The 27145-nt window shown below is 36.5% G+C and overlaps 2 protein-coding genes across 3 annotated transcripts in view; both read left to right on the top strand.

The window, feature by feature from the left end:
• LOC101853663 (mucin-5AC) overlaps positions 1-1141 on the top strand; it is a 69361-nt gene extending 68220 nt beyond the window's left edge. The window contains exon 37 of the mRNA XM_013085355.2: positions 876-1141. Within this exon, the coding sequence (XP_012940809.2) occupies positions 876-1141 (266 nt within the window). The remainder of the gene's footprint in view (positions 1-875) is intronic.
• The window catches only part of LOC101864273 (hemocytin), a 28558-nt gene continuing 2527 nt past the window's right edge, over positions 1115-27145 (top strand). Inside the window, exons 1-26 of one of the 2 annotated variants that reach the window (XM_005090304.2) lie at positions 1115-1387; positions 2498-2839; positions 3267-3347; positions 4543-4793; positions 5427-5610; positions 8348-8569; positions 8949-9275; positions 10189-10602; positions 11666-12079; positions 12539-12601; positions 14485-14660; positions 14969-15137; positions 15929-16228; positions 16636-16710; positions 16982-17142; positions 17518-17664; positions 19147-19297; positions 21027-21089; positions 21813-22103; positions 22726-22910; positions 23455-23550; positions 23996-24143; positions 24484-24531; positions 25306-25355; positions 26341-26451; positions 26856-26939. In XM_005090304.2, coding sequence (XP_005090361.1) covers positions 1183-1387; positions 2498-2839; positions 3267-3347; positions 4543-4793; positions 5427-5610; positions 8348-8569; positions 8949-9275; positions 10189-10602; positions 11666-12079; positions 12539-12601; positions 14485-14660; positions 14969-15137; positions 15929-16228; positions 16636-16710; positions 16982-17142; positions 17518-17664; positions 19147-19297; positions 21027-21089; positions 21813-22103; positions 22726-22910; positions 23455-23550; positions 23996-24143; positions 24484-24531; positions 25306-25355; positions 26341-26451; positions 26856-26939 — 4758 coding nt within the window. In that variant the 5' untranslated portion in view covers positions 1115-1182. The remainder of the gene's footprint in view (positions 1388-2497; positions 2840-3266; positions 3348-4542; positions 4794-5426; positions 5611-8347; positions 8570-8948; positions 9276-10188; positions 10603-11665; positions 12080-12538; positions 12602-14484; positions 14661-14968; positions 15138-15928; positions 16229-16635; positions 16711-16981; positions 17143-17517; positions 17665-19146; positions 19298-21026; positions 21090-21812; positions 22104-22725; positions 22911-23454; positions 23551-23995; positions 24144-24483; positions 24532-25305; positions 25356-26340; positions 26452-26855; positions 26940-27145) is intronic. The other variant, XM_035971105.1, reaches the window with a different exon arrangement.

Raw genomic sequence — 27145 nt, forward strand, 5'->3', positions numbered from 1 at the left:
TAACTGTTTACATCCGACAATATTTCCTTTGTATCTAGATGTTGTCCCCAAAATATACATTACTATGTTCCTTAACAGTCCTACCTTCAGCGTAGAGTGTTTAAATCAATGTTTGGGTCCACACTGCCATTATCAAGTATAAATTTAGTATAGTTTTGTCATTATATCTTTGTTCATTATCTAAGTGTTAACTATTGACATTGGAATTATTATATTTTGAATATCTCAGAACGTCATATAATGTTGAAGGATTTTTATTTGGCCCAGATTCACACTCAGATGAGTGTATAAAATCAACGTCTTTAATTTGTCCAGCTGCTCTTATTTTGGATCACCACAAATCCTTCCTTGGCCTTATACTTTTCTAATATTAAAAAAAAATTGTGTTTATTAAAATTGGTTATCTATTGATATTCCTTATTGTCTCTGTCGTTCCCAAGAGTCTTCAACTCATTAGTGTTAGCTTTATTTCCTTTTGATTGAAAACTCTCTCTTATAATATAATAATATATTGAGTTTAGTTTTCTGAACTGCTAGTCAGCACTACTGAGGAGTCCTTTGGGTCCATACTTTATGAAGACGTTGTGTGTTACATTCTTACTGTAGCCTCTTTCTTCGAGGTTTGTGGTGGGTATTGTTATAACTTACTCTTTGGTTATCTGCTTTCCTTTATTTTAAAAAGAAAGATAATTTGTTGTGTTTTTAAAATTCTTGTGTCCTTCTTTCGGAGTACTGTGTCCGTGTTTCTCGTAAGACTCAAAGCACACTTTATCAGTTCAAGTCATGAGGAATCTCATAGCATGAGGGATAATTCAGTTCAAACATTTCAGAAAATATGTGCATATAAGATACTTTATTTTTATTTTTTTCTGAAGCTAACCCAACACCTAGTGCTGGACAGTTTGGATCCCCAACTCCCTCACCTAGTGCCGGACAGTTTGAATCCCCAACTCCCTCACCCAGTGCTGGACAGTTTGGATCCCCAACTCCCTCACCTAGTGCTGGACAGTTTGGATCCCCAACTCCCTCACCTAGTGCCGGACAGTTTGGATCTCCAACTCCTGGTTCTAGTCAGCCATGTGTCTCTGGGTGGTCCTCGTGGATAAATGAACATGTGTCTCTGGGTGGTCCTCGTGGATAAATGAACATTCTCCAGTGGGCACTGATGGTGATAATGAGAAGATGAGTAAAGAAGAACTTGCCAAGTTTTGCCCCAATGGAAAAATCACAGACATCCAGTGTATTGACGCACAAACTGGAGATGATTCAACCAGTCTGGCCGAAGCTTCCTGTACTGTGGAGGGAGGACTTTCATGTACAAGCCTTCCTTTCCCTGGCATCCCTCCTTGTCATGACTACAAGATCAGATACATGTGCTCCTGTTCAGGTGAGTTTATGTAGTTTATTTTACATAACCTTTTCCTTGCTTTTCCGTATTGTCCAATATGTAAACAAGATTTTTATATTCTGTGATGCGCAATTTAATTTAAGAAATTTTATTTTGAATAAAATTTATCAGAAGAAAAATACTATTTTTTGCAATTGTTCAGGTGTTTAACTCCTTCAATGCCGCAGGTAAATAGGCCCCATTGCCGGGGGAAATACCATGAACCAAGGCTGCTCAAGGGTGATCCCACTCTACATCCCATAACTTTTTTATTTATGAAAATTTCCTCATGAATTTATGCATATACATTGTGCATTGGACCACATTTCTATTGGGGAATTTCATTGAGAGATAGATGGAGAAAAGATGGAGTTAGTAATATGATGCCAAAAACAATCCCATCGAACAACACAAACAATACAAATTCGAGTAATGATAAACTGAGACCAAAAAAAGGGGACATGTTGTGTGAGTGTTTGCAGGTAAAGAAGAAATGACAAGAGGCTTTTCCTACCTTAAACAGCACTCATACCATCCATATATATACATATAAGCGCATCTTTGTTTACTGCCAGTAAATCATTTTTGTGTGGTAAATGTGTTAGATCTAGATCTAGATCTAATCTTCTCTTCGAGCTAAAATCTAAATCTGACGCTTTCAATTTAATTATTGACTATGTGCTTTTTAATGTCTGTGCATGTGTGGAAAGATTGAGACAAGAATATTTGTAAAAGGGATTTCTGTAGGCCGTAAAGAATAAGGATGTTTATATATAAGTTAAGTGTCAAGATAAATGGGCTTAGTCAAACCACTTGTCCACCATTTATTTCTGAATGAGCACTGGTTTAGACATTTTCTTTGATGGCTTGTGTAGGCATGATCATGATAAATCATAAATTGTGACTGTTATGGTTCTATTATTAGATTCGCAGCTACAATTACATTTTATCTATGAACAATGAAGGGTAATTTTCATTTATTTTTTATCTTCTGAAATTAGAGATTTTAAAATGTATTATTATGTGATTAAAGATATTTTAAGCTGGTTAAATCTTCTACAAGTTGAGTATTTCTTTTCATTGAATATGTAAACCAATTTTCCTTTTCAGATGCTGTGACAGCCACCCCTGTACCCCCAGTGTCTGTTACTCCGAATCAGAAGATACAGGTGAATTGTGACTGGTCACCATGGCTTAATGCCGACAGTCCAGATGTTGGAAATGGTGATATGGAAACACTGACAGAAATTAGACGCACTTTTGGAGTTTGTCCCACTATTGCTGACATTGAGTGTCGGGTGGCTGGCTCGCCAACATTGTTCTCACAGGCGGGTCAAGATAGGCTTATGTGTGATGTTTTGAATGGGTTCAGATGCTTCAACAATGAACAGAAAGATGGCCAGTGCTTGGATTATGAAGTGAGAGTTTTATGCTGGGGCCAGCAATGTACAGGTAATTGATTCTTTTTTCTTTTTTTTTTGACTAGAAATGAAAGCCTGCTTAGTTTTGTGACATTACAGTGTGTAAGATCATTTATATTGATAAGTAATGTTGCAATAAGGTCAAGAATGGAGTTGAAGAAAATATGTGTATGAAGCTCCTAATTAGTCTCTTTTGTAGAATTAAATTGCTTTTGTTTTAAAGAAGTATGGTTTATTGTTAAAGAAATAATCAAAATGTTCAAGACATGATGTAGCGTGAAGGGAGAGTCTTCCTGGGAAGTTCAAATCTTTAAAAAATAGATTTTCCTAGATTCATTGCCTATGTTAATTATTGGTTGTAGATTATCTAAAAAAATTGTGTGCATGATGCTGGTATATTTGTAACCTACTTTTATCACTTGTAGTTGTAGTCCTGACATGTTTGCTTTCACTGACAGGTCCAACACCAACACCTCCTCTAGACCCAACTATGGGACCACAGACCACACTGCCAACAGATGAAGCAAAACGAACCACAGGTCTGTTTCATTTTTTTTGACAAGTATACTGATATAATTTTTAAAGCGAGGCAGTTTTACTTCTTTGTTATAAATGTTATTCTCTGCCAGTGATCTTTCATTTCAAGGGAAATGTGGGGATTTCATGGGAAATGTTGGGCCAGTGATTTTAGTTAAACTGTCTTGTGGCTTATATCACTATTTATATGCTATGTAATGATAAACTTAATGATAGTTCTCATAATAAGGATACTGAGAATAATAATTATGTTGATAATGATACTGCTAATAAAAATGATAATAACGATAGTGATAATATTAATCATAATGATGATAACAATAGCAATAACAATAATAATAATAATAATAATAATGATTATGATGATGGTAATAATAATAATAATAATAATAATATATCCCTATTGGAAAGTATGTTCAGTGATGCTTCACAAACTATTAATGCTTGTTTGGTAAGAGTTTTATGGTGCTTGCAACTGCATAAGGTCATATAAACCTGCAGGACTCTAGTGGCTGTTTCCTCGTTATGTCACAGCACGGCTTGGTTTTACTTTGTAAAGGAGGAATGATTGAAGTGTATAATTCCCAGTAGAAATTCAGTATTAAAAACAGCGTTAATATTTAAAATAACACTTTCTACATTTTAGAGTAAAGATCAATGGTCTTTATGAAATTGAGAATTCTGTTAGGATCAATGGTGGAGAACAAATTCTTCAAATTAGTGCCTTTAGAATATTTCCTTCGAGTCTCTCCTAAAATTGGGCATTTTATTAGAATGGAACCCAACATAAAAGGTAATGCTATTATTACCATGACAGTCCTTTCAATATTTCAAAGTAGGCCTATGCTCAGCTTCCTGAGAAGCATTTAGTTTAAGATACATGTACCATTTTACAGTCGCTCTATCCTTAACTTCTGACTAGATATTTAACTGCCTTAGCCAGGTACCCATTCTATTCTGGGTAAAATGAAGCAAATATGTATTTATTTAAATGTCTTTCCTAAGAACACAGTATTAGGCATGAACCTGTATTTGAATCTGCAACCTTTTTTTTGTGAGTCCTGCAACCCAACCACTAGACTACAGATTCCCTTGTATAATATAAGCTGTGAAATTTTTTAATTTGCGATTGATTTTGAAAAAGGAGAGCCAGGAACTGAATGCAGAATAATAGATGTTTGTGTACTTCAACTGTAGGTTCTTGTCCCCCGGGAGAGGAATGGCAGTCATGTGCCTTCAACTGTGAAGAAGTTTGCGACTTTATGGGCCGCTCCAGTGGTGCCTGCCAGGGCATTCTTACCCAAGAAGACAATTGCATTCCTGGATGCAGACCTCCACCTGAGCTACCTCGCACTCAATGTGGGCTTAATGAAAGGCTCATTGAACCTGGTGTTTGTGTGCCAAAAGAGATGTGTACTTGCTTGAAACCGGATGGAACTGTTGCAAAGGTTGTTATCATTCATAGACCCTACTGTTTTAGATTGTTAATTGCCTATAGATGTGTGCAGCATTTTCTTTTTTAGCATTTTCCTTCTAGATTTCATGGCTAGCGGACCCATGTCGGTTCTTCTACTTATAGCACAAGTAATTTCTAGGTGAAAGGCCTATTTTAATTCATGTAGGAACATAATATTTTGTATTTTGAGGCTGGCTTGGAATCTGGTACTTGGTAATGAGAGCAAAGTGTCTTTGATGAGATTCATGAGCCTTTCTGTCAATAATGTTATATATCCCTTGCGGACACCTGAAGCTGTCTAAATTGAATATCTTTCTAAAATTTACTGCCTTCGTATTAATAACTGTAACATGTGTATATCTCACATGTCTATCACATTTCTTTCACATTCTTTTGAAGAAATTTTAAAGAAATGATTCTGTGAATGGAATTTGTGAAACACATTTACCTTCTTTGCTCCAGAATATGAATGGTTTTTGAAAGGTATGTAGTAGTTGTAGTTCCTTTTTGTCGGCATATTCAGCTGGATGTTGTTTCTGAACATATTTTGCTCTGCAGATATTGTATTCTGAACAATGTTTTGGATGTTTCTTCATTTTGGTGCTTTTTGTTTCTATCTGTTCAGCCTTTTGAAATGTGGGACAACCCAGAGCGTGAGTGCTCTAGCTGCAGCTGTTTCAATGGAGAAGTCATCTGTGGCAGCATGGATGGATGTAGCACAACCCCTCCTCCTCCCGGACAGACAGTGGCACCATTGCCTCCAGTATGTGGCTGGAGTGAATGGATGAATGAAAACAAGCCAAGTTTAGGTAAGGACAGCTTCCCCCCTCCTGCCCCTCAATGTTCATGGTCCATTGTTGTCAATATGTAAAAAGTTGTGTAATCAATTTGTCTGTGTTTACCTTATTTACCTTTTTCATTTTTAAAGACAAACGCTATGTGTTTCTTTTGTAGTTTTTTTACGCTGTTCTAAGGGGGCTTTAGTTCCGTTATTTTCTCCTTCAATCTTCCACCACCTGTTATCGCATCTCTCTAATTGTCCCCTCCTCCTCTCTCTCTCTCTCTCTCTCTCTCTCTCTCTCTCTCTCTCTCTCTCTCTCTTTTTCTCTCACTCTCTCTCTCTCTCTCTCTCTCTGTGTCACTGTTGGCCAGTAATTATATATGTATCACAAGGCCGTGGAATCAGGCGCTTGTCATTATTTTGCATAAAATAATATTATTGGTATAATCTGAAAACCTGTTCAATTATCTTTCTTTTGATGATAAAAATTTTCATCTATCTTGAATGCAAGTCATGATTGGAGGAGGTGGTGGTCAAGTGGTGTCAGAGGTAAAACCACAGAATTCTACACTAATAGAACGGGAACTGTACCACGTGACCTGTGAGGAATTGAAGACTGAAAACAATGGCGTCTTGAGGGCACGATTTATCGTTTTCGGAAGTAACCCTATAGCTTTTAAAGCAAGAGCGGATTTTACAAACGAGTGAAAAGTGGAACATTTACTGTCCAGTTTGTAATTTTGATTTACAGAATTCACTGTGCAACTAGAGATTGGAATTAAGGTTTTAAATTGTTGTGTTTTTGGGTGCAACAAGAGAAACAGCAGACATAGATCATAGAGAGTTTATAAATATAAGATCTACAGAACTGTGAAAAAAATCGTAACACGGATGGGATTGTTCACAGCACCTCTAGCTTCCCACACACATTTTGCATACGCATATGGCCTACGTAATTTTTTAGTAGCACAACTTGTTACAAGAAATTTGTTTTACACTGAACATATTTTTTCACTAGATCTAATTAATGTTCTCAAAACATGCGTTCAATAATTAGCTTTATGTCGCCAGCAGAAGTAGAAAAAAGGACGGACTTGCTTTTAAAAGAGATTTAGCTCCAGCTAAAAACCTTTTAAAAATCTGTAGAAACCATTGACTGGGGTTTTTTTGGTGAAATATTTGGCTAGTATTTATTAAAGAATTTTCTTTAAAGAAATTTCTAGAATAATATAGAACCTATAGATGTGTACAAATGTTTGAAAAAAATACTCATCGGTTAAGACGAATTGATATAGATCTAAAAGTCATTGTGTAAAAGTAGGAGAATCTAGATCTAGGTGTTCGATAGTTCAGTAGCCTAGATATTTGATAATAAGTTGCGCATCAAATTTTTGACCGCATGCTACAGTATAATTATGATTATAATGTAAGATTCCAAATCTGACGAATATATTATTAAATAGCGTATAATGCTGAGTTAGCCAATGCATTGCAATGCGCGCTATTATCAATTATTGAATTGTAACTAGACTTCAATTTGATCCGTAACAAGAGACCACTTATTTTTTTATACGTGTTCATGAATGTGTGTTTGTTTATTGTGTGCGGGGATTAAAAATTAAAGATTAAAGATTCCAGATCTGATGAATGTATTTATAAAATAACGTAATAGTGCTGGGTTAGCCGATGCCTTGCGATACACGCTTTTATCAATTAATTGAATTGTAACAGGACTTCGACTTTTCTGCATTTTTGTGTTTTTGGCAGCATGTACAATAGGCCTATGTATTTTATGTGCAACCGACACATTCTCTAATCTCTACTCTTGTATTTGTTAGACTCGCACGTGCTTTAAACAAAGCATGTTGTTGTACACACTACTGATGCAAACACAGATGAATTCTTAAAGTGAGAAATAATACATTTCCTCAATATAAGCTCAATTTATTTATCTCTTTCTAGTAAATTGGAGAAAAGGCTTATATTATTCTTTTTTGCTTGCTTTGGATGGCCTTAAGTTTAATGACAATATTATTGTAGTGAGCATGTTACTGTCAGCGTCGCCTTATCGTAGATCTAGTACTTATCAAGACTATATCTAAATATTTTGCCAACAGAATTAATGTTCATAATTAGTGTTATTATCAAGTGTATTGTGATTGTGAAGATCTTTAGTAGATCTAGATATCTTGAGATCTAGATCTATCTAGTTCTAGATCCCATCCCATCATTTAAAAAAACAACAAACCAACAATACAAATACAAAAACATTGTAACATTTCCAATTATGACATATTGTTGGCAATAAAAATGTACTAGACTATTTCACTATATTTCTTCTTCGAAGAAAGTTTTAAAATACTGATGTAGGGTGTCTTCCAAGCCCTACCACTAGCATCAGCGTGCATAGCAACGCAAAGCCTCGCTGTGCGGCGCAGCCAAAGGTGCCCTCAACCGGCCGCCATGTTTTAGTTTCAATTCCTCACAGCGAATCGGCGATCGCGAAGAGGGAGTTCCGCTTCTATTAGTGTAGAATTCTGTGGGTAAAACTAACGAGAAAATTGCCGCCAAAGTTTGGAGACTTCCAAAGCTTCAATATCTTTGGAAATTGCAAATTTATATGTTTTGTGGCTTTTATTCAATATCTTTCAGTAAAAGTGTTGAGCAGAAAAATGTCAGTTTCTTTGATTTTATTATATTGCAGAGCACCTTAGAACACCATGATGCAACACATTTGTATTTTACATTTTTTTCTATCAATTAAGGTTCTGGTGGTGATATGGAGCTGCTATCAGCTCTGAGGCCGAGGTATAATCTATGTGATCGCCCAGTGAGGATAATGTGCCGAGATGTAGCTCTGAAAAAAGAGGCAGCAGATTCTGGGCAAGTGGTGACTTGTGACGTGAATGAAGGCCTCAAGTGCTTTGATTACAACAACCCTGGGAGATGCGATGACTATGAGATCAGTGTTTACTGTGCATGTACTCGTAAGTCCATCATATATCCATAACTTTTGGAAACCTGTCTTTAGCCTGAACTCGCTTTGAGGATTTTGTTTTGCCAAGGATCAAATTATATTTATTTCATTAGACTCTTCTGTCCTTCTGAATAGCTGCATCAACTGTAATCGTCTATTGGCTCAAGAAAAGGATATTGCTACATAGCATAACGACTTGCAAATAGTATGTGTGCATATTGTAGAGGCAAAAAAGCAAAAATTAATTTTTTCAATATCTGTAGTTAACCTGCAACCGTGCAGGTGAACTCTTTACTCATATAATTTACATGCTGTACATTGTCATTTAAAGGCTAACTGCTAGCTGTTTACACAATATATTTTGGCCTTGCTGTTTTCATTCTTTTCAGCAACGCCAGCTCCGAATGAAAGCGGTCTTGGTTCTCCAACTCCCAAACCATCTCCCTCGTGCACGTCTGGGTGGTCAGCTTGGATCAACAGAAACTCACCAATAGGCTCCAATGGGGACCAGGAGAAGATGACCCCTGAGGAATTGTCCAAGTTTTGCCCAGGTGGAGCTATCACAGATATCCAGTGTGTTGATTCAGATACGTTGGATGATTCCACCAGTCTGGCAGAAGCAACGTGTTCTGTGGAGGATGGACTTTCTTGTACAAACATTGATTTCATTCCTCCTTGCAGAGATTACAAGATTCGATACATGTGTAACTGTTCAGGTGAGAGGGTCTGGGAATTTGATTAATATTGATATGTTGCCTTCTAGTATTGTCAGTGGACATTTTTTCAGTGAAGAGCCTATCACTTTTGTCAGTTCTTGTCCAGCCTTTTGGTGGTACCTTGTATGTATTTTAGAGTCACAATTTTTTTTTTCTATATTGACTTTGGTTTAGTTTCAAGTATACTTTTCCCCCTTTTTTCATCTTCCTTATTTGTTTGTTGTTACTGTAGTATCCCGTTTAGATCATTTTTGCTCACTTATGTGGCTGCATTGACAATTTTTAAATTTGGAAAAATAATAGGTTGTAATATTATAGGCCTACTTTAAAAAAAGATATTTAAACAGTTATATTACTCTCTCCCAGGGGTTTTACATGCTCAAACAATTCAGTCTTGCTCATTATCATATATAATTGTAAGGGATTCGTGTACATTGTATTTCACATAGAGGTAGGTATTGTCAGGTCACATTTTTTATTTCCTCAGTCAGAAAATTGTTGTGTTCACGATGTTCACAAAGGAGTATTTCCTATTAACATCACTTATTTGAAGGGAGCACAAACATTTTTCTTCAGCTCGGTCCGACGTTGTGTCCTTGGGAAAGGCACTTTACACGAACTTCCCACTTGGCTCGGTCCTATCGGAGACGGACGTTAAATTAGGAGGTCCCGCCTCTTAAATAACTTAATAGTGTTAATAGGGGCGTTAAACTCATACCATTTCATTTTTCACAAAACATTTTTCTGTTACATTGTAAATCTACATATGATAGACACACAGACTGTGTTGATGATATGAATAGAACTACATGTTGAAATCACAGGTCTTCCTTCACCTTTTCTTTAAAACTTTTTTCACATTCTATTGGGATTTGTAGGACATCTCCATTTTTATGTAATATATCTTTTCCAGGCGCTCAGCCTACTCCGTCCCCCCAGGGAACTGTGCTCTCCACTTCAAAGCTGCTCTCATCAAGTAGTACAAGAGGACCCAGCACTCCTGCACCACAACCAGTATCTGTCATTACCACAACCCCTGGACCTGCTCAAGCTTGTACACCAGGCTGGTCTTCTTGGATCAACCAAAATTCTCCTGTTGGCACTGATGGTGATTATGAAAAGATGACCAAAGCTGAACTGTCCGCCTTCTGTCCAAATGGTCAAGTGACAGATATTGAGTGTGTAGATTCAGACACTGGTGATGACGCTACCAGCCTTGCTGAAGCTGAATGTAACTTGGAAGATGGTCTGTCATGCACCAACATTCCGTTCGATGGAATCCCTCCATGCAGAGACTATCAGATCAGATACAAGTGCAACTGCTCTGGTAAGTTCTTTTTTCGTTTATCATATGTGAATCATCGTGGTGAACTCAGGAGCTTGTCTAAATGATGAAATTGAAGTTGTGGGCGTTTTTCTGATGGTTTTGGCAACTTTTATCGAATTAAAAAAAAATGTTAGCTCAACATCTTTTATGTTCATCTAAAAACGCATTGCTGTGTGGATTTTACCAAAAAACATTGATTAAAAGCACAAGAACTATACATTTTCAGTTTTCAAGAGCTCTCAAGCCATCAAACTTTGGCGGCCATTTTCTCGCTAATTTTACTTCTGAAAGCAGGCAACCCTCACCTCCTTTAATTGCAAATATCTCGACATCTGTACGAGATAGAAGGGCATTTTTTCATCCAAAGCAAGGCAAATGAATAGGTTTTAAGTGTATACTCCATATGCCCCAAAATTGACAAGCGCCCGATTCCACTACGTCGTGACACATATTTTTATGTATCATGACGCATTGGAATAAGGCGCTCGTCAATTTTTGGACATGTGGAGTTATTGGTATAATTTTAAAGCTTGTTCATTTGTCTATCATTTGATAAAAAAATACTCAATTAACATAAATAAAAGTCAAGATATATATATGCAATTGAATGAGGTGGGGGTCACCTTGTTTCAGCCGTAAAATAAGCAAGAAAATGGACATCGAAGTGCAGTGACTTTCAAAGCTTGAGAGTCCTTGGAAACTGAAAATTGCATTTTTTGTGCATTTAATCAACGTTTTCAGAAATATTACACAGATATGTATTTTTAAATGGAGATACAAGATGCCGAGCCTAAAACCAAAATTTGATAAAAGTTGCCAAACTGTGGGGAAAATGCCGGAATCTTTGATTTCATTAATTTGACGAACGCCTGATTTCACCACAATGCCTCACATATTTGCTTTTGTGGTATTTACTTCTCTCACAAAGTTTCAATGCTGCATGACTTACCCTCCATACAGAGACTACCAGATGAGATACATGAGAAAATCTATCTCTTTGAGTTCATTATAATTTTAATGAGCGCCTAATTTCACCACGATGCCTCACATATATCTTTTCCAGGCGCTCAGCCTACTCCGTCACCCCAGGGAACTGTGCTCTCCACTTCAAAGCTGCTCTCATCAAGTAGTACAAGAGGACCCAGCACTCCTGCACCACAACCAGTATCTGTCATTACCACAACCCCTGGACCTGCTCAAGCTTGTACACCAGGCTGGTCTTCTTGGATCAACCAAAATTCTCCTGTTGGCACTAATGGTGATTATGAAAAGATGACCAAAGCTGAACTGTCCACCTTCTGTCCAAATGGTCAAGTGACGGATATTGAATGTGTAGATTCAGACACTGGTGATGACGCTACCAGCCTTGCTGAAGCTGAATGTAACTTGGAAGATGGTCTGTCATGCACCAACATTCCGTTCGATGGAATCCCTCCATGCAGAGACTATCAGATCAGATACAAGTGCAACTGCTCTGGTAAGCTCTTTTTTAGTTTATCTTATTTGTTTCTTTGGTATTTACTTCTCTCACAAATTTCAATATTACATGACATACCTTCCCTGTAGAGACTACTAGATGAGCTACGAGTGAAACTGCTCTGGCATTCACCCTTTGAAACTTTTTTTTCATAAATTGCTCCTTCTCAAAGTAATAAAAAGGAATTTCAGAATCAGTAACAAGACATTCACTGCATTGCAGGAAATGCAATTGCTAACTCCATCCAAAACTATTTAATGAACAGTTTTTACTTTTAAAAAACTGTAAATGGTATTCCTTCTGTGATGTTCCATATTGTATTATAAATAGAAGATTATTTTCCATTCTTATGGTTATTTTAAAAAAGAAATATGTTGTTCATATATCTTTTAAAGCTCTGTATTTTGATATAATAATCTGCATATGAAGTTAGTTGTGATTATGGGATATCTTTTTTAGGCGTTACGTCTTCCCCATCAAGTGTCGGAACATATAACAATCCAAGCTCAACACCTTTGTCAAGTAAGTGGGATAAGAAAGAAAGTGTTTAGCTTTTTCCAGCTGATGTAGATGTTGCGATCTTTATCTGGTGATTACAATTGTTTGAAAGCCTGGATTAACTCATTCGCTACGCCAAGCCGTGGGGGGCGGCGCGGCTAAAGTGCCATCAGTAAGCTAAGCTGCCCCAGGCGGCTCGAGAACCGATCTTCAATTTTAGCTTAGATTCTATTCCAATCCACATATCCATGTTAATATAAAGGTCATGATATAATGTTGACTTGCGGGTCAAGCATTTCCACTGAAAATCGGAAACTTAGATTCAGCTTTGAAACGCGATTTCGTAGTTTATTCGACTTTGTTTTATCGCGATGCCAAAATTATAGCCCGGACACCAGTCTTAGTTATTTTACACAACAAAATCTATCATTATTTTGCTCACTAAAGAAATGTAGGACTCTTTTTTGTAATATTGATATGATTGGACTCATACTGCCAATGCACTGTTATTGAGAAATCAATATTTTTGAGTGCTAGATCTAGATCTAAATTGTCAAAATATTTTTTTCTACCCAAAATCACTTTTTTAAAATGAAACTACATAAAAAGTGCCACTCAAGACATGTATGGGTTTGTTCCAAATGCAATTCTGAATAATTCCATTTAAGATCCGAGTGGGTTTTTTTCTGTTTGTGATCGTTTTTCAAGATTATAAATTTTTTAATTTTTTTTCAATATCGGATGTTATGTTCAAAATGTACAAATATTATGGAATTTAGGTAAATAACTGCAAACTTTTCAATATTTTCCAGTTCTATATTCATTTATGGTTATTTTGATGTATCATTTGACAAGGTGCAAACATTTTTTGAGTTTCACCAAAGATTATTAATTTTTTATTTTCAAATTTTATCCGCATGCTATCAAAATTGTGTTGCATAATCGTCGTTTACAGGAACCAAAGTTAAGAAATATATAAATAAACATTACATATGTATTCTACAAACCATACTGAAAATATTGGTATATAATACGTTGATATTTATTTGAATTTGTGGCCCCAAAGACCTTTTAACTGCCCACTAGTCATCATCTCATTCGCCTTCCCGAAAAAAAATTTGTCCACAAGCCGAAAATAATACGTAGCGAATGAGTTAACCTGTGCATGCTCAGGCAGACACATACAAACTCACACACATACACACACACACACACACACTCACACACACACACACACAAACACACACACGCACACACACATACACACACACACATACACATACACAAGCACACACACATACACAAACACACACATACACATACACAAACACACACACACACACACACACACGCGCACGCATTAGCACACACACACTCTCACACATGGGCATACCGCAAATTTGTACAAGTTGAAATTTATTTGCCAGTGTTTCTTTCATGAAATTAGTGAATATTATCACAAGTTGATAAGCCAATATTAATGATTAATTAATGGTGAAGATACCACTAGGGGGCATTGATTTTGTGTTCAAAGTTATCGGTTCATTTTATGTATTTATGGTTTTTTGTTTTGTCCAAATTATGTTGACTATTTTTTTAATGGCCTGAATTGTTTATATTGATGAAATGGAAAGACAATTTAACATCCTACAAAAATTGATATGCACTGGGAATAACGTTCAGTTCTGAAGTATAATGAATACTTTCTATTACATCCGCAACTTCTTATCTTACTTTGATAAAACTAACCTTTAGCTTGAACTTTGACCGTGAAGCCATTCTGTAGAAGAACAATTTTACAATGTTAAGCAAGGAAGAAGTGTCCATGTTTTCCTCTTGATCTTTTATTGATACACCATGATGCACATTTTTAAGAGGATATTCATATCCATTTTTCTGTGTTTTAGACTCCCCTGTGTGTGGCTGGACCATGTGGATGAATGGGCACACCCCAAGTCCTGTGGGAGAGGAGGAGAGCTTCACCAGCTTGAGGCAGAAGTATGCTTTCTGTCAAACGTCTGACATTACTGCAATTGAGTGTAGGGATGCTGCTACAGGGAAATCTGCTCAAGAAATGGGCCAGGTATATTCGCCTTTGTCCAATTTTGTGCTAGTTGTCAGTTATTTTTCAGATAAATTCATAGAGAATGGCCTGACGAAGCACTATTTTGGGGCAATCGGTGTTTTATGTTTGCTCAAAATTTGGAAAGCTCAGATAAAGTGAAAAGTGAGTGTACATTTGCTTTCTAAATTTGCTCAGGTGAGAATGTATGTGAGATGGAATGTTCTTGTCATTTTGTTAATCTTTTAGCCTTACTTTCCATGATGAAAAAGAAGAGCATTCAACTTGTAAGTTTTTCTAACTTATGTTCCTCCCTGTCATTTTGCTAGGTGAACGTGGTGTGTGACAACAACTACAGTGGCCTGAAATGCTTGAACGCTGACCAGCCCAATGGACAGTGCTTGGACTATGAGGTCAGATTCCTCTGTGAACCGAAAGGTGCTAGCTGCAAGCCAAATGCATTTACAAATGGTCCGTTGCCTGGAAGTACAACCACAGGTGAGTGAAAGTTGTGATTTATGTCGTAGCCTACTTATGAATCAGGTGGCATAAGATTTTAACCTGATTATTTTATATATTCCTTTACTGTAGGTATAGTTCTTTTAATTACTTTTTTTTTTCTGTATTCCCCTGGGGTGTCTTTAAAATGATCAATTTGATATTGGTTCTATTGTAATGAGTGATTCTAGCTACTTGTAGTTCATAAGGTGGTATGGTGACTGAGAGGACCTTTTCATATATTAAAGTTCAAGGTATCACTCCAAACGTTGAAGTTTAAAAACTTTTAGTTCCTTAGAACTGATATATATGTGCTAGCAGACCAGATTATTTCTCACAGAAGCCAATTTCATCTTACATAAGCTGCCAAGGCAGCCTTCAGAAAGGTTTAGACAAGGAGAAGTTGGTGAAAAACTGGGAGTTCTTGAAGAGGGTTGTGCATAGATACAATTGGGAAATGTAACTGTGTACATGACTATTTGTCCATGAAAAATTAATTTGAAATGTGAATGTTTATGCAATTTTGATAAGTAGGGGCACTTTAGCAATATTTCTGTTCTGTTCCTATAATCTGAGGGATTGTCATATTGTTAAATGGGACTGGCTTTTTCAGTGAAATTTTTGGGGTGTTTTTTTAATAAGTTGTTTTCAGCCTCTGTGCCTCATATTGTTGTCCAAATTCTTCGTTCTTATGGAAGTAAATGTCTTGAAACTCAGATAATATAAAAATTCTCAATGTCAAAGAGGATATTTTTGAATTCTTGAAGAATATTGTTGTTTTATTCTGACAGATTCACCTGTACTTGCTGGCAGTCCCACTTGTACATCTGGCTGGTCTAACTGGGTCAATGAGAATTCTCCTATAGGAAGTGATGGTGACAAAGAAAAAATGACAGCTGATGAACTGAGAAACTTTTGCCCTGGAGGAAGCATTACAGATATTAACTGCGTAGATTCTGATACTTTGGACGATTCTGCAAGTTTGGCTGAAGCCTCTTGCACAGTGGAAGATGGTCTGTCATGCAAAAATGACCCAATCATAGGCATTCCTTGTCGAGATTACAAAATCAGATACATGTGCAATTGTTCAAGTAAGTATACTGCCACAAGAGTATTCAGTATCCTAACTTTTGTATGTGTCACTCCTTTTATACTTTTGTCATGGTTTTGCCTAAGTAAATAAATGGTGGCAAAAATTGCAAGCAGAGACAAGAGTGTAGAAGCTCCTATTGTAGTGGACCTATGGTTATATCTGGTCTCCCATCTTGCAGTACTTTGGATTTTAAAATGTTATTTCTTGAATTAAAATGTATATAGATAAGAAAAATCCAAACTTGTCATATTGTAATTTTATTCCAGTATCTGAGTTAAAACATCCAACTATCTCTCAGTGCAGTAAAAAAAAAGATGCTTAGTCTTTTATAAATAAGTGTACGAACATTTTAGTCTATTGCATGCTTATTAACAGCATTTCAAAATGTTTTTCTTGCATGTCAAGGTTCTACCAGTCATTCAGTGGGAAAACGTAGTGTGCATCATCTTGCGGATGCTCTGCCTTCTTCAAACATTCCAGGTAAGGTGTATTACACAGTGAATATGAATAAAAATTTGTCAAGAGCTTAACTGGTACGCCAAATTAGTGAAAAATATGAATTTCAGAAGGAATTTTTTCTTGAATAAACTAGAAGTCTTGTGTTGGGAATCATAAATCGATCACATTTTTTAACCAACTTTAAGCAAAAATTGCTTTGATTTATATTTTAGGATTTTAAAACTATTTCAGGCTCATCTGCACTAATAGGAAGGAAAAATGTATGCATTTTATTTATTTTTCAAAATTTTAGTGGAATGCCTTTCGAACATGGGACTTAGGAGCGGCCTCGTGCGCAACAACATGATTACAGCTTCATCATTCAGGGACACTTACCACTCACCACAAATGGCTCGATTGGATTCACAAGGCAGCTGGTTGGCAGCCATTGATGACTTGAATCAGTATATTCAGGTAAATCTTTCATCAAGATATATAGAAGGCAATATAATATTTGTTTGGGGAAAGGGGGTGAAATTATATTATTTTGGACTTGCACATTCTTTTTGTCTTCGTGCTTTGCACTAGAGGTCTCTTTTAATATATAGGAATAGCTAATACACAATTTGCTTTATGCATGCCTTGATTAGATTTTCCAAAAATTGTAATGTATTCTCAGAAATGTCAGCCCCTGATAATAGAATTTGAAACATCAGTCTTCAAGAACAAAACTTTCATATTATCATTTGAATTCCGTGATCAAAATTAGATTCTTCTTTGGATGAGATGTACCATTTAATGTGTATGCTGTATACAAGAATAAAACATTTCCTGCTTCTTTTCAATCAGGTGGACTTTTTGACGCCAGTCTACCTGACAGGTCTAACAACACAAGGACGACCTGATGCTCCATCTTTCGTTAAATCATATAGAATTCTGCACAGTCTTGATGGTATCAACTGGAACCCTTATCAGGAACAAAGAGGCATTGATATGGTATGATATTAGGTCACCTGTCACCTGTACATAATTTTTAGAGATGAGGAAGACTTTTTTGAATTTTCAACAATTTTTGTTCTCATGTAAATTTGAAGAATTTTTAACTCTTCATCTCCGAGGGGGTAAACCCACGTTACTATGCCAGGGCGCTTTTTTGGTACTTAATCTAAAAAATGACAAAAACATCACTAAATCACTAAATTGGTCATTAAATCAAAACAGGTGAACCTACTTTGATGGTTCTTCATCTTATGAATGAAATCCCAATAAAAGAGACCTGTTATCCGCAATTGCCCAAAAAATAATTGGATGTTGAAGTTGTTGTAAAGGAATGCGCCCGAGCCGCTCACCGGCACAGCAGTTCCGACTGCGAGCCCCTGGGAGCAGCTTGTTAGAGATAAAAAGTTAATAGAAGTTGACTATCTTCTATATCTTTTAAATTAGTAAATTATGTAGTGAGGGAGGATATCTTGAGATCAAATGCTTGGTGATTCAGAAAGGGATAACTGATGATAATAATAATAATAATAAATTGCATTTATATAGCGCATTTCCACAAAGAAGTGCTCAATGCGCTGTACAATAATACAAAGAACATATGCAGCGCATAGCCTCTATAGTAATCCTCTTTCTCTCTCTCTCTGTGTCTTTCTCTCTGTGTCTCTCTCTGTCTCTCTCTCTGTCTCTCTCTGTCTCTCTGTCTCTGTCTCTCTCTCTCTCTCTCTCTCTCTCACACTCTCTCTCTCTCTCTCTCTCTCTCTCACATTCTCTCTCTCTCTCCAGTACATCCTTGAGTAAAGACAATCCCACAAAATTTACCCATACACCCACGTACACATTGATGACATCACACAGTCATAAATTGTTACAGAACAGAACAGCATGAATAAACGATACTGAGAGAACATAATAGATTCTGAGAGAACTTAATAATATTTGTATTGGGAATGTCGGGAATTACAAATTGAAGCTGCACTGAAACAAATGCGTTTTAAGTGCTGATTTGAATTTTGTTAAAGTGATAAGACTCCCGTAGATGAGCTGGCAAAGCGCTCCACTGGGAGGAAAAAGCTCCTCCTCCGAGTCTCTGACTTTTGGTTCGGACAGGTCTTAAAAGTCTTTTCTTCGCCGATCTTAAAGGCCAAGATGGTATATATTCGATGACTATGTCACAAATATATGATGGTGCAATGTTGTTGAGGGACTTAAAACAGAGATTTACATTTTGCTCTGAATTCGTTTCTAACTCAGTAATGAAAGAACAAAAATGTTCAGTTTTTGAAAAAGATGCTCAGTGTTGGAGGAACTACAAATTTTTACCAAATCTGCATAGCTGCCCTCTTTCTTGTGATATTATACTGTATTTAATTAGTTTGTATTCAGCTTCAGAATCTTTTGTACTTTGGTTTCTAACTCAATTGTATTTGTTGAGCTTTCAGTGTGTGTGTTGTGTACAATGTTGGGAAATATTCTCCACAGATTTTCGAAGGCAATACAGATATTTTTACACCTGTTAAAGTTCTGTTCAAGCATCCAGTTTTGACAAGACTGTTGCGCATTCAGCCAGTGTCTTGGCATGGAAGGATTGCCATGAGATTTGAAGTTCATGGTTGTTCCACGGAGTATCCTTGTAAGTGAAATGCTGGGATAAAATACTTAATGTAAAGAGACCAATTAACATTTTATTGAACCTTTAAGACAATAAGCTGAAAGCCTTAAAATAAAGGACAGAAGTTTCTTTTGAGATATCTGTTCAAGAGCAGCACTAGTGTCACAGAGAGACTGATGGGATCCATTTTTCTTTATTTATTTAAAGTCTGAATTCCCCTGGGTATGTTTGATCTGGGTGTCCTGCATAGAGAATACAGAGCTGAGAGGAATGCTTTATGTAATAAGATCATAACAGCATGTAAATGGGTATATGCGTGTAAGGACCTTTTCATTGTTAAATTTCTCAAAACAGTGATGAATATTTTATTTGTCTTTAAAAAAATATTGTTGTTTTATGGTAGCATTTACTTAGATTAAATATTGTCAATGATAAAGGTAATACACTAGAAGTGCTTGGCGTTTCACCGGAAGTAACCTGCCCAAAATGCCCCGCGGCCATGGCGGATCAGTTGTAAACATGGGGGTTTGTTGGGGGGATGTCAGCTGAGACACCAGAGATGTATACACTTGCTCCTGAAAAATGACCATTTACGGCTCAACAAATGATAAAAGGCATAAAACCATATTTTTTCTTAACTCTTTTTATCCTAGCCGTACCCCCACGGACTCTGTACCCGTCCTGGGGCCGCCGCGCCGTATGAGTCGGAAGTCAGTGCGTATAGTTCAAAGTGCTATATTTCTTACTTTTACTCTAGGTTTTAAAGGAAATTTGGCAGTTATGTTAGAAATTGAATGTAGTTTTTGTAAATGTATGTGGTTAGGAAATACACCAATAGCACAATGTAGATTTTGAGGTGTATTCCACCCTCGAACTTGACCCTGATTGCCGCGCCCACGACGTCCCACTGGATTTTATAGATCTAGATCTAGCTCTACCCATCGAACACGAATTCCAGTACTGACCCCTTCACCATGATCTGAATCGCTATTAGATGAGTCTTAGTCATGTTTCTTATCATCCACAACGGAATTTACGGCACTTATTTCAGAGTCACTATCATCAAATTAGTATCATTCCCCCTCACAACCCAGCGCAACTTCAAAAAGTACTTCGTCGGTCGTGAATGTACGTTTTCGAGACATCTTTCAGGCTTCTACACCTATCAAAAACAAAGAAACCACTGTTCATTGGAAAATTAAAACATTCAGACAGAGCTAGCATCGCCGTATTTGCGTATTTTGGTAATTACAAGCAGAACTAGCTTCTTTGACGAGACCGTATCGCTGTTCCGAGAATACTCGTAGCCCGGACTGGTCCTAGTTACAAGTATACTCGTAGCCCGGATAAAAAGAGTTAAAGCTGATAGAATGAGCCATTCAAAAATGATATGCGATCAAATAAATACAAACAAAGTGCAAAATGCGGTAAACTCAACAATTAGTACATTAGCACAGCAGAACAAGTGATAACACAGCGTGTAGTCGATCTGCTGGAGCGCGTCACTTTATCGATTGATATCTTGGCCAAGAGACGCTCTACGAGGTCAAGATAACTTGCAAAGTCATTGGTCACTATTTATAACTTTGACCTGTAATTTACTAAGTCATTCTCCATGTAAGGAATACTGAAATTTTCCATTGAAAAAAGTCAGGGTCCTGGTCGAAGTAGGTCAGCCCTATATGTAGGGCTTGCGCGCTTCCAGGGTTAAAAAGCAACAATGAAAATTTCCTGATCCTCTCTATTTCAGTGACAGCACCATTACAACTGGACTCACAGATGTCTCAGATGTCTGAGCCGACTGAGGATCTGGGTATGTTTTTCTCTTTTTTTCATCTGTTTCCTTGAAGCAAATGTAATTTCATGACTTTGACCCCTCTGATTACTTCAGAGAACGTCTTTGTCTTAAATTGATTTAATCTGCTTGCCTTCCAGCAGTTTTAAGATTAAAATAACATCTAGCATCTTTTTCATGAGGATTTCAAAAGATCTTTAGATTCCTTCATTGACGACTCATTGAGACCAGAATTGATATCCACAGTTTTGCGGTATTGATTTTTTTTTTTTTTTTACAACTGGACTACTTCCACAACATGTGTCATGAAGCAGTCGATATTGCATAAAATTTTGCAGTAAAGTATGCTGAAATAAAAACAATGTTAATCATATTGTAGTTTATTTTGAATACTCTTGCCTTGAGGCTTCTTTTTCTCTTCAGTTGTTATTAAGTGTGAAAATGGTTGTGTTTTAAAATGTACTGATACTACAGACTGTGCTGTAAGATATCTAGAATAGATCCATTTTGGAAAAATTGATTTTTAAAGATATGTTGAATGACATACCATTAAAACAAACACTCATTTCGTTATCTGTTTTCTACTCTCTAATGGCAGAGCCCAGTGGACAGTACTTACCCATTCCTTTCTAAAGCTTATACAAGTACTGATTTTTTCATCTTCTCTGTTAATGCAAAAGTGAATAAGTGAAACAAATTCTATAACATTTTTATAACTTAAAAAATCCATCTTCCCATCAGATAAATGCATTGTGTGGGATGACTGGCAAGATTTATCTCAGCCTGGACTAACTAGCAAGAATGACATTGAGCCCATTGAAGATCTAGTGAGGATGTCTCCTTCATGCAAAGACCCTGTCCAGATTGAGTGCCGAACAGCTACCCCTGATCTCAAACCTGCCCAAAATAGTGGTCAGAATGTTGTCTGCAATCTCTGGGATGGTCTGCGTTGCACAGCCGATAAGGCTAATACTTCAATGTGCTATAACTATGAGGCCCGCCTTGGCTGCTGGAAGTCTACTGCAGAATGTTGTACGTATTTTTACTCTATTTCTGTTATGCTTTAGAAAAGTAAACTAGTGTTAGTTCAGTGTGAGAGTGCTACACACTTTCCTCAAAATAGAACAAGGTATATATATGTAAATATGTATTGATTCTGTCTGGACTTTGTGGGCTTTCCTTTCTATACGACGCTACAAAAAGCCAGGTTTTATTATTCAAAAGTTTCATTCCAATGGTTTAATTTCTTTTCAAATTTCAATCAAATGCAGCATTTTGATTTATAAAGAACAAAGCACTTGGATCTTTGGTTTATTGAGTGGGAATGGGCTGTCGAACTTCTTTATGCATTAATGAACAATGAACCTTACCTTCTATGGAAACCATGAACATCAGCAACTGATAATGCAAGCCTTTTAATAACATTGTATTTTCATAGAGACAAAACCCAAAGGAGAAGGGGCTAAATGTAGAAGCTGACCGAGCAGAACAGTTTGAGTAGGATAGAAATAAAAGGCAAAGATGATGTCAGAAGCCTTGGGCACTTACATACAACATTAGTGATTGAAGGTGCTTGGCAGTGAATTAACACAGTGCTCTTCTTTTTGACTAGCTTCGAATTCTGCCATTTAATTTTCTATTCTTATTTTTCCAGTGTCCAAAAGGTCCACTGAACCGAAGAAAGTATCGTCAGCATTGAGAGAAGCAAGGATGTGCTTCTCTGGCATGGATTCTACTCACTGTCCCCACATGGGCTGTGCAAATGGCTTGTATTGCAACGGTGTCAAATGTGTTCCAAGAAATGAGTGTCCATGCATGGTTGATGATACAGTTATCAGAGTGAGTGAAGAGTTTTGTTTTTAATTGTAAATTATAAGACTTACTACTACTTACGATGCATCTTCTTGGAAACTTCAAGAAAGATCCAAGTTCCTTTACTATCATTACCACGGTGAAATACTGCTCTTTATGAATGCAGTTATTATCTGTAGCTTGATAAGAGAGGATGTTAGACACAGAATTATGACTTTCAGTATGTTCCAAATTTCAGTTCTGAAGTAGTAGCTTAATTTTGACAAAAAAGCATAAGTATACAAACATCTTTTTTAAAGCAAAGCTGACTACAATGCTCTTTGACTTTCCATCATTTGTTTACCGTATCCTGTTCATGCAACTTTCTATTCATTGTTAAAAGAAGATGTAACTTGTACCTTTCGTTGAAACTATGTTTAATATAAGATGTTATCATTATCCCTAACCCATGCATTCAAGTAGGTCAAATAGCTGTGATATTTGACCCAGTTTTCCGTATAATTTTGGGATCTTGTATTATTGTAAGCTAAGAAAACATAAGTTTAAAGGATTGTGTTTTTGACCCTTTCAGCCGGGAGCTGTTGTTCGAAATAAAGACTGTGAAACATGTCAGTGTATTGGAGGAGAAGTTCTTTGCATGCCAAAAGTCTGCCCAGCCTGTCAGGTGGTGAGTATCAGAAGAACAGTGTCAAGTATGATTTTGAGAGACATTTGGGCTATGTGTAGGCCTTTGTATGTATGCATATGTGTATGTGTGTGTGTGTGCATGTGTGTGTGTGCGTGCGTGCGTGCATGTATGTGTGTGAAAAGGGGGACAGGGGTTACTGCTTAATTTTATTCTTTAAGTTGAATGTTCTGCATGCTTTCCATTTCTTTGTGATTTGGGCTGGAAGCAGGCTTTAAAAAAAATTTACATCAACAGAAAGGATCTTTTACAATTGTTAAGGATCATCCAACCTATAGCCTCAAGAATGACTATAAAAGAATGAATGAAACAGTATAATAGGCTTAATACTAAAAGAGATGGTAAGCAAATTTCATTAAGGGAAGTTTGTATGACAACTCCTTCAAGCATATTTCCCTTTCCTAAACTCCACGTGTTCTCCATCCAGGGAGAGTCCCAGCTGAACAAAGAGACATGTAGCTGTCAGTGCAATACCTGCAGCTCCGGGGAGTTCCAGTGTGCCACTGGATTGTGCATTCCGGCAGAGAAGCGTTGTGACGGTGTCATTGATTGTGCTGATGATGAGCACAATTGTGGTAAGCTGCCTTGATTTTAATTGACTGAACACCTGGTGTGATACGGGTTTGCAATGCTTAACATTTAGGGTCTTGGGGAAATGCTCCCTTTTTAATTCTCACATGCACAAGTGTGGATTCACTCAAATTTTCTGATGCACCAAATTGAATTTTAACGTTTTTTTCAACCTCAACACCAAAGTTTGACTGAGATTCATAGTTATATTTGTTAGCTTCATATATGAGTTAATACAAAACAACTTTTTCACTTTGCTTCCTTTATCCTTTGTTGTATTATTATAATGAAATAAATAGAACAGTGTAGCAGTGTAGAATTTCTGTTCCCCTTCTTTTCTTTCAGCACATACAGCTATTTTTGTTCGCAAAGTACAGCCTGAAAAAAGAAAAGGTAAGTCATACAATTTTATGCTTTTTCAGATGCTCTTTTTAAAAATTTCATTGCCAACATTTCTGAGCTCATAAAAGAATGATGTTGTATGAAAGAAATGATTTAAAGTGAATAATATTTTCGATAACACACACATCAGTTTCTCAAAGACTGAATTATCTACAAGAAATAAACATGAGTATCAGCGAATTGCTTTTATTTGTTTAGTTTTCTTTTATGGTCAGGTCTTTTAGACCCATCGTTGTCAGTAAAGAATCAACATGTATGTAAAATTGGATGAAACTATTCCGTAGAGTCGTCATGAAGAGTTTTTCCCTTGAATTGTTACAAAGAAAACTTTTTGTACCGGTACTGCAAATTCATCATTGGTCTTGTTTTTGCTTCTAGTGTTGATTATACACGTTTCAAATGATATTTTTTCAAAGTAATATTGACTCTAGTCCTCTACCATAAAATCTCAGGATAAGTTCACTTTTATCTCTTTGGAATGCTTGTGAGCTGTACTCTTTGAGAGTTATGAAAAGTAGGAAAGTTGCTTTATGTTAATTTAAGTGCTTATTTTCCCCAGGAAATTCACATAAAAAAAACCAACTGAACGTTTGTTGGTGAACTGTGTAGATTGGAAGAGAAATAAGAGACAGTGTATATAGGCTAGTCATTAAAAGTGACATGCATTGATAACTATGAAATCCTGTGGCTTATCCATAAGTTTATGTTTAGGCCTCTGATACTTTTTCTTTTTGAGTTTTTAACTTGATTTGAACTAATCCACAGGTCAAACAATGTGCCACTACACTATGGGTAATGGTCCTGTGAATTTCAAGGTAGGAATATACAAATACGTTTCATTTTTTATAACTTGGATTCATTATAAGTTAGCACAAAATTATTCTATGTATCTGGGCATATTTAAAGTAACTTGATGTAGAAACATTTGTATGGGAGCGATACAACATAAGCAGATCACTTTGCTGTAAGTTTTATAGCTTTGGTCAATTAAGCATAAAAATTTTGTGCACTCTTTTGGCTTTTTAAAAGTTGAATGTTAATTATATTTGTAAAAACAAACTGCACTGTTTAGAAACAGTCTTCGGTACTAAACAATACCCTTTAAAAAGACCATCTTTATTTCATTAACAGTGGGAAATTTCATCTCGGCTTTGTCACATTTGCGAAAGGTGTCAAAGATATTATCACAAAGAAAACACTGACTGGGAACAGTTCTCTTTAAAATTAGGCTCAAATACAGATAGCAAGTTATAGTAAGTCATTGCTAAGAGGTTGAATGTTGTCCATGACATACTTTTCTTTGGGGACTCTTCTAAATCTTCTGTTTACCACTTCCTTGGATGTGACCCTTACAGAATGCTCACAGGGTCTGCAACATCTATGAATGCAACACCATTAACACTTGCAGTACCGAAGGCTCATATTGTGAAAAACCCTTGGGTACCGCACCAGTTTAGAATGCTAAAGCTGAGGAAGAATATTTTTTAATTAAAAAAACCTTGGCAGCTCAAGAAACACGCTTTAAAAATTCAGAGAGGTTCATCAACCATTCAGCTACAATATAGAGTGACTTCCTTTGGTATTTACTTCAGTGCAGTGCGTCCATTCGTTGTTTAATTATTTTTAGTGAACCTGGTTGTGTCGGTGACTAAATTTGCCAGTGGTAGTGAGCGCAAACTACGGTCTGGAGACTAAAAGTACAGTAGAAAGTGTTAATTTGAGTTTGCTTTTGTACAGTGCATATATATATACAAATATATTCATTTGTGCTACTTCTAATTCTTACTGTCCTTCTATTAGGTGGGTGACAGCTGGCAAGATGGATTGTGCAAATTGTGCACTTGCAAGCTGACTGCGAAAGGAACTGCTGAATCAGTATGTGATGCTCCAGCCTGTCCAAAATGCCAGCATGTGAGTGAAAGGAAAGGCAACTACATAGACTGATTGCTGAAAATTAGCATTTAGACAAAACACTCTGGTCTAACTCTTTGCATGTAGCTGGCTTCTTAGGTGAATTTGTGTACGTGCAACTTGCTTTCTAACATGGTTCTTCATTTCAACTTCAAATAAAATTGACATTTCTCATTTCAAGTGCACCATCCTTACTTGTTACTTTTAAATAAAGTAAATAAATACAGTGTTTATTTTGATTTGCACTTTTAATGGTTTTCTGTTACAAAGTGTCTGATGAAACCTCTACTAAGGTTATAAAATACCCTTCCATAGTGTTTTCACAGTTGATTTTTTATTTTACTTAATTCCAAATGCGTGATTATATTAAATTACAAAATTGTCTTTCTATATTATTACCTCAGGGGGAGGTCCAGGTTCCTGTCTCTGGTCAGTGCTGTGGGCAGTGTGTAGCTGCTGGGTGTAAAGCCAATGGAAATGTATATAAGGTAAGAATACAGCAATGTGATGGATGCTGAAGTTTGTTAGCCCTACACTTCCAATCCATACATCTCTTTAAGACTTTTTATTTCCGGATCTCAGTCCCAAGATTTTGATCACGATGCTATGATTTTTATTGTAGTATCTCTATGCAATGCAGCAAAAGTCAGTCCACCAAAATCAAACTCAAAGGAATAGAAAATAAATGCATTTA

This window comes from Aplysia californica, unplaced genomic scaffold, assembly GCF_000002075.1.
Source record: "Aplysia californica isolate F4 #8 unplaced genomic scaffold, AplCal3.0 scaffold00015, whole genome shotgun sequence".
Classification (NCBI taxonomy): Eukaryota; Metazoa; Mollusca; class Gastropoda; order Aplysiida; family Aplysiidae; genus Aplysia; species Aplysia californica.